The sequence below is a fragment of the Parasteatoda tepidariorum genome, chromosome 1 (genome assembly GCF_982258835.1).
Source record: "Parasteatoda tepidariorum strain Cologne lab strain chromosome 1, Ptep-v5.0, whole genome shotgun sequence".
NCBI classification, from domain to species: domain Eukaryota; kingdom Metazoa; phylum Arthropoda; class Arachnida; order Araneae; family Theridiidae; genus Parasteatoda; species Parasteatoda tepidariorum.
The window spans coordinates 29,349,418-29,362,989 of NC_141755.1; the positions used below are offsets into that span (position 1 = coordinate 29,349,418).

Genomic DNA, 13,572 nt, shown 5'->3' on the forward strand with positions numbered 1-13,572 from the left:
TGATATTTGTGATATGATATGCTGTTTTTAATCTGAGCACCTTACCCTCTCTTTTTTTCAAACAGTAATAATATCAGAAATTATTTAACTGAAACGAAAAACACTCATTCTTAGTCTTTAACATTTATTATTCACAATCGGCTGTGATATGTTGTTTTTTATCAAAGCACCTCAATTATATTTCCATTTTCTCTTTTTCTTCTTAGAAATAACAATCTAAGAAATTATTTATCTGAAATGAAAACACACTTATTCTTAGTCTTCATTCATTATTCTTGTCGTGATGTGATGTGCGGTTTTTATCCTAAGCACCTCGATCTCGCTTTTTTTTTAATTTTTTTTTTTTAACATTAACATTTTCAGAAATTATTTATCTGAAATGATTAATCTTCATTAATTAGTTACCTTAGATACACATGTTATTAATTCAAATGTTGTTGTTAGTTTGAGACTTCTCAATTAATTTCACTTTTTTTTTAAACTGTCGCAGTCTCAGATTTATTTGAAATGAAATTAAACTTAATTTCGGTCTTCCTAATTACTCTGAGCAAAACAATCTATTTTATTTTTTTTGTTAATTTTTTTTCTTCTTAAAATTAAGTTCTAATCTCAGAATTTAGAGATTTAGTTTGGTTTGGTCCAGAAATTAGTATCTGGTTCTCAGAAATTAGACATCTGAAATTTGGCATTAAGTGTGGTGAAATTAGTAAAGTGATATAAAAGGCATATTTTTACATCACTTCACTACTTTACTTGGTCAGGAATAAACATGGAAGCTGATATTTTACTTTACTAACAGTACATTTAAAATGCAATTTCAGATCAAAATATAACTACTTATATTAACTAATATGTTTTGGTGTAATATATTTAACTGCAAATATTTTTACTTGCCGATATAAATTTAAAAGCAATTAAAAACTTAAGTTGCCAGTTTCTATATTTTTTAAAAAAAAGTAAGCGAAATCACAGTTCTTCACAATTTCTTTAAAAAATAAAACAAAAAAACGACAGTTTTTTCGTCAGTTTAGTCTATTATATAGTAACTATACACTATGTTGTCTACTATATTGATAACATTACATAATTACTCATGTTACTTATATATTGTGGTTAACGCAAATATTTTTGCTTCCTTGATATAAATTTTAAAACAATTAAAAAATTAAGTTGCAGTTTCTGTCTTTTTAAAAGAAGTAAGCGAGATAAAAGGACAATTTTGTGCGGTTAATGGGTTAAAAAAGTAGCTTCACTCTTTCTTTTAAAACTCAAAAAATAAAAATCAATGTACACTCTGGTTAGTTTTATCTATTATATAGTAACTACATACATAACTATACCATATTAGTAACAATACATAACTACTTATGGTAATCATATATTTTGACGAACGCAAATATTTCTGCTTCACTGAAATAAATTTTAAAACAATTAAAAAATTACGTTGCCAGTTTGTATCTTTTTGAAAGAAATCAGCCAGATAAAACGATACTTTTGTGTGATTAATGGGTTAAAAAAGTATTCTTAACTTTTCTTAGAATTTTTTTTCAAAAAGTAAATAAACAGTAATTTCCGGTTAGTTTTATCTACTTATCATAGCTATTCACCGGAAACTCTTTATAGAAACTTAACAGGAAATATAATATAAATAAACTCTATATTGTAATGAAAGAAATTAGATTTTATTTATGAAGCTATTTTTATAAACCAATTATTCCAGCTAATGAGACTGATCGTTAAAAACTATCAAGGTAGACTAGTTCTTAATCCAGGTTACCTTGCTCAAACTAGTGGCCCAACATAGACAATGCAATAAACGGTCTAAAAATTTGATTGCATTTGCATTTAATTTTAATCAAAAATGCTCAAATGATAAAGTAATTAATGATAAAATTATTTTTATACCAAATGATAGTAAATAATTAAATTATCTTTCTACTAATTAGTTTTTGTGCGTCGAAAGCTGTGAAAGATTTCAAGTTCATCTGAATTTTGTATGTAAATCTCAATGCAATAAATGCTAAAAATTATAAAAGTAGTCAGAGGAATATTTAGATTAGAGAAAAATATTCAAAAGTTTCTTAGACAAACTATTACGTTTAAATAATCTATATACATAAATCCCTAACATAACCTCTGAAAAATTGTTGAATTTGTTTCGAACAGGTGGCTACACTAATTTTATGAAAAAATCGCGGGCATTCTATTACGTGATACCTGCAAATGACGTAGTGTGGGTATCTCGATCCTCATTGGTTGTTGAAACGTGGCATTTATTTACGATAGCAACTATTCTTTTAATTCCATTTAGAGTAAGTCAAGCCTGTCAAGTATCAATTCTCTTAAGTGACACATACTATATTCATATATTCTTTCACAAAGAATCCTACACAAGGATTTCAATTCTTTCACTTTATATTTTTAACTTAAGACCGGCGCGAAGCCATGTGGAACATAAACAAACTGCATCGAAGTTGCCAGGTACACAAAACAAAAATATATAACGGTTACAATAAAATATATTACGATATTTAAAGTTACGAAATCAGACACAGAACGTACTTTTTCTGAATAAGCATACCTTTTTTTTGACTGATTTTGATTCTTTACATTCAAAATATAGCCGCAATCTAGAAAATAGAAAATATGGTCCCAATAGTTGCAGGACAGAAATCCAAAACTTGAACTCCTTGATATTAATTTTACTTTCCGTGCATTTCACCATGTCCTAAGAACTTTTTTAGCGAATTGAAAAATTCTTGTTCACAATTATAAAATTTGTTTATCCACAGATAATTCCGTACAAAAAGTAATTTTTAGTAATAACTTATTATTTTATTTAATAGTAGCCAAAATATTTTTAATTTCAATGTGTCTAAAATTTTGCATCATTTTAAAGAATATCATTTTAAATGGAAATCGGTAGAATAGTTCCTGAGAAATCGAATTATAAATATATGACTTTTGTAATGGCGAAATAAGCCTAAAGTAAGATTAAAATCAAGGGGTTTAAACTTTAGACCGCCTTCTTGACCAAACTATTGGGAACATATTTCGCAGATTGCGGCTATCCTCTATGTTTTGAGAAAAAGGGATCCAATAGCAGAATAGAAGTTTCATCCCACTTTACCCACCAAAACCCGACGCGTAAAATTGTGCAACTATTTAGCACTTACTATGAAAAGGGTACTTAACAGTTTTCCGCAAGTTTGAACGAGTTTGTTTAGCGCCATTCATATCTCTATTTTTACGGTATATTCTTAAATTATCAATTTTGATTCCATCGATGAAAATAGATATGAATTAAAAAAAAGCATTTCATATAATCCGAATATTTCGAATATCCAAAATAAGTTCGGTCTCAATTATTTCGGCTTATCGAGTTACGCTTCAGATTTCTCGAGGAGTCTATTGCAATAAGAATTGTGGTCCCATTTTATTATGCAATTTTAAAGTAAATCAGTTTGTTGTTCCAAATAAATAAAACTACTATATAGTCATCCAATCATGTAATGAAAAGCATTTAGGAATTATGCTCGAACAAATCTTCTTCCTGATCAACTATTTTCCTTTCAAAAAGAATAACTTTGGTAAAAAAGATTTAATTTTTATTCTTTCACTTTAGTTTTTAAAATCATTAATGCAAATACTTCATATTTGATTTTGCACCCTAGTTAAAATAACAAAAATCGCTTTTAAATTATAATACTTATAAATGTTTACTTTCTAAATACTATAAGCTACATCAGTGGTTGCCAATTGGCCGCCTGCAAAGCCTTTTTTTGTGGCCAGTGAACTAAAATATATTAGTTGTCCTTTTTTGTGGACAATTTTCGTAAAAAATCTATATATGTTTTAAATACTTTTAAGTTTTATATCTTGACAATTTGATGTCTGTTGCACATTAATTGTTTAATACATAAATGCACATTAAAGTTACTGTAGCCCGAAATTTTTTAATATGCAATTAAATATTTTTAAAAATCTACTTCTTATTTTAATTTGTAATTCAATACTTTTGTTTTGTACAACTTGATAAAAATCTGACAGTAATATTTAATGTTTCTTCAAACATAAAAGAGTCCTAAATAAAATTTTGATAAAGCTGCGGCCCGCCATTTGACTGGTGTTTTAAATTGCGGCCCCCGGCCTCATGTAAGTTGGAAACCCCTGAGAGACAGTATGAAAGGTAATGATAATATTTGATTATTTAAAAAATTATGAGAAAGCAACTTTAAATTATTAATGTCTTAAACATTCTAAAAAAGTGTAATGATAATTTTTTAGTATATATAAAAGCAACTTAAAAACTATGATCAAAATATATTATTCAGTAAACAAACATTTTAATTAATAACTATAATAATTTTTAGTCATTTTCACATCATGAAGTGGTTATAATGCTTAATTTTATGACATATGAATAAGTATAACGCATGCAATGTAAAACAATGTTATAAAAAATGTTAAATTAACCGACAATTAACAAATAAATGTAGTCGGTTTTACCTATTTTCTCACCATTGTGTGATTATAATGCTTGAATTTGCGATACACGAATAAGTGATAGTTCAATTCATACAATTTGAAACCAATTCATAAAACATTCATTTAACCGACAATTAACGAACCAAAGTAAACAGTTTGTTATCCTTCTCTAGCCATTAATACTTGAAATTACGACACACGAATAAGTGAGAGTTTAACTCATACAATATAAAACTTAGTCACAAAAACATAGAATTAGCCGACAATTATCGAATAAAAGTAATCAGTCTTAGCCATTCTCTCACCATTAAGTGACTATAATGCTTGAATTTGTGATTCACGAATAAGTGATAGTTTAACGCATATAATATCGATGCCCTAAAAACATCTTATTCAGTTAATCGACAATAAACGAATAAAAGTAATCGGTTTTAGTCATTCTCTCACCGTTACGTGATTACAATTCCTAAAACGTGTTATATAGGAAAATTTGGATAGTTTAACACACATTAGTGATTTACATCTATAATTAAGGAATAATGTCTGAGATACGAAGTGTAGCGAATCCAAGATAGCCATAAATCTTTCATTAGAGCCTTAATTTAAGTATTCAAAATATTGCTGTGCGTTTGGAAGAAGATCATTAAAAATAGGTCGGGCAGAAGTTTCGGATTCACCTGTGAGCAAATTTCCACTCTCTTTGTATTAAGGCCAAGCTTTTAAGTAATCATCAATTCTTCTTGATGGTTTTCCTCAACCTTGAAGGTTTTCTTTCATTCGTTCAAAATAGCTATGCGTGAATATCTTTTACTACTGTTTTGATTCAAGCCTTCGTGATCGCCACGCTTTTCATAATATATTTGGAAATATAGGATACGTATTGCAGAAAAAGCTCATTTAAAGCAAAAATTTAAGCACGTGTGTGCAAAATTTTTCACGCAAGTGGCAATATTTTGTCTCCCTGAACTTTAGCAATGGCTATTTTTTTCACCCTAAATTTTTGCAATGGCAACTTCTTAGCCCTAAATTTTTGAATTAGCCAATTTTTTCTCCCTAAAACTTTTGCAATGGCAACTTTTTTCCCATAAATTTTTGAATTAGCAAATTTTTTCTCCCTGAAATTCTTGCAATGGCAATTTTTTCTCCCTAAATTTCTATACTCGGATATAATACCTTTTTTGGCTAATCTATTTAATAAGAATATATTCTTATAGAACAGTTTCTTATTCTATTATTGTACGTGTAAGCTCAAAACAACGTATTTAAATCATTTTCATCTGTTTTTAAATATTTTTAAGTGAAAATAATCGTAAGTAAGAAAAAATTACTTTTAATAATTTATTTCAGTAGTTGTTAGCATCGTGAAAGTAAAGTATAATTAATTTAAATTGAGAGAATATAGAAGAGTACATTAAAGTTAAGTTGGATACAGTAAATTAAAGTTGAAGATTCAAGTAATTTTATACACTATATCTTTATACGCTACATAAATTTTGGGGAAATATCGGCAATTTCGATAAAATTCTGATTTTTTTTCTTCTTTTTGTTATCCATATTTAAACCTTAGTTCATTAGCCTTCCAAAACTCCTTAAATATTTAAACTCCGATTTTTAGAAATTAAGGTATACTTGCTTTTTCGTATGTTGTCAGACAAAAACCGAAACCGGAAGTAAACTTACGAAAACAAAACTAAAACCATTTTTGCCTTGTTTTCATTAATTAAACTTAATTAAAAATTGCCAAATAAAAATAAAAATCTTAATAAAAAAATAATAAAAAGCTTTAAAAAAATTTTGACAAAACCAATTGGATACCTTAAATGATTTTCAGCATGTAAAATTTAATGAAATAAGATTTTTATTGAAATAAAAATTCATAAAATAATGATTTTATTTAAAATATAAATAAATTGAATTAAAAAAGTAAATAAACAATCATCTTATTTCATTAAATTGTACTAGTAAGTAAATTGTTTAGTAAGATAGTTAAGAAAAATGAATTGTGAAAAACATTTTCCATGTAGTTAATGGCTGTTTATTTTCAATTTTACAGAAGAAACTACAGTTACCATCATGAAATTAAACTAAAGAAAGCAGTTTTAGGAAATGTTGATTTTGTAAGCAGCATGGTTAGAATATCTTGAAGAACAAGAAAAAAGATATTACAATGATTTATCATAGGCTAAACGCCTATCCCGTATTTATTTCTTCATTAATTGGTGAGTAAATTTTTTCATTTGTTAATTTAAGCAGTTAAAGAAAACTCAGAATATACTTTTTCAATCACAGTTATATACTTGACTTGCAATCGACGTCACGCGTGGGTCAGCCAATCAGGTTCGACATACACGCGTGACATCATTTTCTGGTATCCAATTAAATCTGATTCAGATTGATCTGATCTAGAGCCCCTGAATTAGACAGGCCGACTCATCATCTATTTTTGCTCCAAATAAGCACAATACTAACATAACGTTAACTTGTGAACTTTTTTGCTCCAATATTGCTTGATAGGTCAGCTCTGATAGTATAGGAGCCTTAATCTGATCTGATTTTAGACATAAATTGGCCCCCCTTAAAAGTCTTGAAATAAATCATTCATATCATTTTAATACCATTCAATATGTTACATATATATATATTACATATATGTTACATATATACCATTCAATATGTTTATGTTAATACCAATCAATATGTTAAGATCATTGTTATATCATTTTGTTTCTAAATTTTGAATTCAAGTGAAGTTTTCTTCCCCCAGAAGTTGGCGTTATTTAAAATCAACTTATCAAAAAATTGGCAAGACTAGTTTAGTTGCGTGAAATGATGATGTGATTTGTAAACAGAAGTCAATGATTTACCACTTTAATAGCATAATTTGCAATTTATTTCATCTGTAGCGACCTGCTGTTTGTGACTTGTGATTAATGTCTAAACGGAAGTCAATGATTTACCACTTTAATAGCATAATTTGCAATTTATTTCATCTATAGCGACCTGCTGTTTGTGACTTGTGACTAAACATTCTGTCAGTCAATTTTATTCATATGAATCGAAGTGATATGCATTCAGAATACAAAATCACGGGTGGAAGTTAAAAACAATAAAAGAAAACAAAGCAATAGAATTTCAGCAATACAAAAAAAAAAACAATCTGTACAGTACTTTCTGTGAAATAAATATAATGCTTTAGAATTTTTTTTAATAAGGATAAAAAACATTTAAAATTTTCAAAAGAAGTAGCATTTTACTGATAGTTTGAAATCGATATCGATCTATCCATAGAGTTCAAAAGTAGAATGAAGATTTCAATACAAAAATACGTTTTTTGTACCCCTATTTCTTTATCAGGGGAAGTGGTTTGCTAAATTTTAGTAAATGAAAGAACACTTTCTATTTATTGGGATTAAAATCGATCTAACTGATATATGATTCAAATCTTGGGATAAAAATTGCAATAAATAATATCTACATTTTCTCTCCTATTTCTATGATCTTATACTCAATGTTATCTGCTTATCATAAAGTTTTAAATTCTAAAATGACAACGGCGACCATACCATGAAAATAAATTATTGATGGCATAGTGCTCAAGTGAGTTTTATGCTTTTTGAGCTGAATTTCTTTTTACATTCAATAAATTTGCAGATAATATGGTTGTGTATAAATTAAGCGTATTAACTGTTTACTGCATTGGCCAAAAATTGAGAGTCCAAAAGAGCGAACGCTATGACGCCAATAGTTCAAAAGAGTGTTAGGGAATTGGGAATTACAGATTTCACCAATTGGCGTCTTACGAGGAGAAATAATGACAAGGAATAATCTTTATTTACTGCTGTTAACGCACGAACTTAAAAGTTAAGTTACTCAAATTCGCTAAAAATTTCTCTAAGATCTTTTATTCACTCGACTTTTCAGTTGATAAAGGGATTCAGTTGAAAGTTGCATATTCAAATCCAACTTTTGTCCCGGTTTGATGAATGCGTTTTGCATCGTTTAAAATGAGAGTTAGTGACAGTTATGGATTACAGTTATTCGCCTTATAACTAATTAGTAAAGGACACACGCCAACGAGTACTTTAAGGAAAAGCGAAATCAACAATTATTGGAGCACGGTGTCTATCAACCTTACTAATGAACAGTCAAATCCTCTCTTTCGTCTTGTCATAGGATGTGTCATGCTTTCTTGGGTCGCGCCAAATGACACAAGAGCTCTCTGACCACTCATGTGTGGAATATGGTGGTCAATAGCAAGGAGAAAGTTTGCAAGGACTTTGAACTTGGTTTCATTTTCATCACTTTCACGTTGGATGCAATTAAACGCGGAAAAAAAAAAGCCGTAATTTAATTTTCGAGGACGAAAGGAAGAGATGAAGCAGTTCTTTCGGTTGAGAAAAAAAAACTGAAAAAAGAATGAAAATCAATTATTAGATCAATCAGAAGAGCATGGGACCTATTGTTCTGGGAGTTCAGTAAACAATTTGTTGCTTAACTCTTCGTGCGTAAGGTGAATGACTGGAGAAATTACTGAGTTTAATTAGATAGTTTATTCAATTTATGATTAATAAATAAAAATTAGTTGATTTTTAAGTTGAAGGCATTGTTATATTAATGCTCAAGATCTTAAAATAGCAAAGAACACAGTATGGAACAGTAGAAGAAAATATTTTTAAAAACTCTATTGACGTTTGAAAAAATAAATGATTGAGATTTTGTTTGAAAAAAAAAAAATAGGTTAACATTGTATTTATAAATAACCATCCTATTTAAACTGTCTGAGATTTAGTTAACTATGAAGGAAAATTAGTTCAGTAAAAAATGATATTTTATTTCTAATAATTACTTAAATCCCATTTATGTTAGAATTAGTAATTATCACAATTCCTCAGTTAAAGTATTTGTGTTAAAGAACGTTTAAAAACAGCGTATTTAAAGTTAACACCTTTGCAAGCAATAACGTTACTTTTAGTTAATCAAGTTTTTTTTTCGCGTCATGATTTTTAAACCAAACTTATACAAACGCACCATCCAATCATGGTCAATCACCTATCTCATTTTTTAAGCTCTATCTTTTAACAACTATGGTCGGAATGCCGTGTGAATTTGACTCGACTCAGGTCAGCGCCTGAGCTGATACTTCTCTCTCTCTAAACATTTATATCACAACCAAAGAGAAGACTTTCAGCCACGACAGATTTTACGTGAGCCTTGTATACGTATACACGCTGGTTGTTTAGTCGACTGCCAGGATCGAACTCATGGCCCCAAGCTCTACACCAGTTGCGCGTGTGACACCTTAACCAACTGCTCCACCGGAATGTTAACAAGCTTATACAAGTAAAATATCCAGTATTCCAAAATTTAAAGATTTTAGCTTATTTACTCTATCATTAAGAATCGTCTGACCCTTTTTTTTAACGCTTTATCTTATAAAATGGCTATTATCAGTAATGCGGTTGATGCATTTCTTTGTCAATAGCGGTTTGTCGGTTAAAACGATAGAGCAAAATTCGCCCCATAAATTATTAAAAAAGTATTAAAAACCCAAAATTGATTGGAAAAAACTTTTTTTTTTAAAAAAAATAACTTTATGGTTATAACTAGCTTGTAAAGAAAGAAAAAAAGGTGAACAGCAATCGAAATTATAATAATGTCGGTTATATGACGGTTTGTTGGTTATATGACGATAAATTCTACTTGTCAAGAAACGATTATAATTTCTTTTATCGCAGAGTACAGAGCTCTGCTTTAAATTTTAGCGCACAAAGTAGCCGGGAAGTAGTCTGAAATCAATTTTACGATAAATTCCAGTTGATGATAAAGAGACGATAAATTATGCTTGCACCGGACAGAAAACACTTATAACTCGATTTGTCTTCAGACACGGAACTTAAATTTCAGATGCAAATTCCAACATGAAAATGAGTCAATAAAAACGCAGCTAAAAACAACGATTTTTTTAAAAAACTTTTCAGGATAGATTAATTTTGAGATCGATAATTCTAAACTTTTATTATAGTTAGAAGACTCAGCCCCTATTTACTTTGTTTGGTGGTTGCTTGTAGTTATTTTAAACATTTTTTCTTCTTAAAAATTGCTATTTTTCCTATAATAATAATAATAATTTCGTTCTATAAAATATACAAATATTATAATTTTGTGTAAGAACATTTTGTTAATACATTAATTGTAACAAAATAAGCGATTACTTGGATTTGAAAAATAATCAACTGAACTTGAAAAAATGTATTTAAACTTAGGAATACAGAATATGAGATAGAAACAAATAAATAAAAATAAAAAAATGATAAAAAGTTTTACTCTTTTTAAGAATCTATAACGATAACCTTATATTTTATTACAGCTCAAATTATAAACACTTTATATCTCTTTTGAATCTTTCATATTTTTAAAAATTTGGATATAAATTTTTTATTATTCTTTTTTTTTTATTCATAGCTTGTAAAAAGAAGAAAAAGAAAAGACATGCAACAAAGAAAAAATAGTCATTAAAGAAAAAATTAAATAAAAAATAAATAAATAAAAAGAAACGAATAAATGAATAAATGAAAGAATAAAAAGAAAATAATTGAGGTAAATTGCAATAGCTTTCGAACAAATTGGAATTTCAGAAAATAGCTCGTGTTAAGGTCGTAAACAAAACGGCCCTTTCAACACATTAAGTTTTAACAGTGTGGAACACTGTAAAAAAAAAATCCAGAAACGTTTTTGAATATATGAGGCAGCTACGGTGCATGTATTTTTCAAAAACGTTTCTGAATATTTCGGGAACCTCTAAAACTGAATTGGCGTCAATGCTGTTCAGTTTATTCCTACGTTTTGAAAATTAAAGATACGTTTCTCAATTAATCGGAAACATGATATTAAATAAAGTTCTCTGAGATTTTTATAAACGTTTTTCTCGTGTCAAAATTTGTTTCTGAAATTTTTTACAGTGTAGCTTTTCTGAATCTTGAAGAGCTGATCACATGGTATTATTTCCATAAAAGTTTGACAATTAATAATTCTCAAGCTAATAGTCAAATGTTTCGAATGAAATGTAACGTTTAGTTCAACCACCCCCTTAACAGAAGCGGTGACGCTTCTTTAATATAGAGAGAAATGAAACAGGATTATATTAAGACGTTCTTTTTGTGAAAATGACTCTTTTTAGCAATAAATTGCAATTATGGAAAATTTGTTTGAAAGTTCTTTTATTCTTATTCCATCGTACTCTCTGTACATTTTCTACACACCTTGCTAACTTGAAGTTTATTGAGCAGCTAAACGAAATGTAGTATTTAGTTGAAAACCCTCAACAGCTGCGGCAACCGTTTCGATTTTTTAATATAGAGAGATTGGACGCTATTTTTTTTTTTTTTTTTTTTTTTTTTTGTATAAATAACTCTTTCAGCAATGACATTTCAACTACTTAAAATTTATTTGAAAGTTCGTTTAAGTACAATTTTTTGTAGAAAAAAATATTGCGGAAATTTTCTGTTTTAATAATTGGAGTCCACAGAATTAGTTCTTGAAAATGGACTAATCACTTTATGTAACATGTGGCATAGTTGTAATATGAGACTCATGGCGTTTGAAATTTTCATTTCAGTTTTTCTGCTGGACAGAGGGATAAGCAAAGCTGAGAAAACAACACAGGTAATGGCCTACTTTATTTGATTTTCAATACTTCCCTATGCAAATTACAAAATTTTTGATAAGTTATTCAATGGTAATTAATATTTTGATGGAAAATACTCATTGTTCAGAACACGTTACCGGCAAGCGATAACCTGTCACTTCCCGGTGCAGTATATCAAACAAAAACACATATCTTAACTAAAACTAGGTTAGAAATGCCGGCCTTGAAATGATATAGCCTAGGCACCGCGAGGTACTAAGGTCAACTTTTGCGGAAAAATACTTCACAACAATTATTAGATAACAAAAGTAATCTAGTTTTGAAACTTCTTTTTTAATTTAATGAATCGTTAATCCATTGTGATTCGCTCTCCCTTTCATTTTCGACCTACTAAAATGCATCACTCTAACAATAAATCTCTGAATGAATTGTCGAAACAACTTTCTGGAGAAAAGGAAACAGTGTAATAATCAACACTACATTGTTCATTCATTTGAACAAAAACTATAGTATATATTATGATAATTATTCATTGTGCTTTTAACTCATACTGTATGCGGAGAAAGCGATCGGATAAAATATGTGACTTATTGTAAATACAACCGATGCCGAAGATAAGCAAATATAGTGAAATCGTATAAACAAATACTCAGCAAGGTCTGTATATATATATATATATATATATATATATATATATATATATATATAATAATAATAAATAAATACAAAAAAAAACACGAAGAAAATTAAGAAAAACAATAAGTTTTATTTATTGCGCATAAGCTGTAAGTAAATAGAACTCATAATATAAGTTCAAAATGTAGATAAAACAAGGGAAAAATTACAGAACAAAGAAAAAGGGGAAAAGAAAGGAAATAATAATAGAAATAACAAAAAACCGGGGGAAAAGAAAAAGAAAAAAAAATCCGAAAAAAAGGACAAAATTTCGTAAAAATCCTGAAAATAAAAGATATAGTTTTTTCATCAGCTCACACGATTATATCCGCATTCTTTTTTGCGGATATAATCGTTTGAGCTGATGAAAAGATTATATCTTTTATTTTCCGAATTTTTAAAAAAATTTTGTCCTTTTTTTCGGATTTTTCTTTTCTCCCGGTTTTTTGTTATTTTTATTATTATTTCCCTTCTTTTCCCTTTTTCATTGTTCTGTTATTTTTCCCTTGTTTTATCTACATTTTGAACTTATATATATATATATAGTACAATAAATAAATACAAAGAGAAAAAAAGAGAAAAACGAAGAACATTTTTTTTAAAATTAATTAATTACAAATCCGGAAAAAAAAGATATAATCTCTTCATCAGCTCGCACGATTATATCCGCAAATAGGAGGGCTTTCTAATATTGCATCAATGTAGCCAAATCAAAATATATCAATACAATAAAATCAAAGTGAATAGATATATTTACGTTCTAA

At 28.4% G+C, this 13,572-nt stretch overlaps 1 protein-coding gene across 1 annotated transcript in view; it reads left to right on the forward strand.

The window, feature by feature from the left end:
• The window catches only part of LOC107450730 (uncharacterized), a 45,089-nt gene that overhangs the window by 15,734 nt on the left and 15,783 nt on the right, over nt 1–13,572 (forward strand). The window contains exons 2-3 of the mRNA XM_087161022.1: nt 6,542–6,707; nt 12,104–12,150. Of these exons, the coding sequence (XP_087017148.1) occupies nt 6,656–6,707; nt 12,104–12,150 (99 nt within the window). The 5' untranslated portion in view covers nt 6,542–6,655. The remainder of the gene's footprint in view (nt 1–6,541; nt 6,708–12,103; nt 12,151–13,572) is intronic.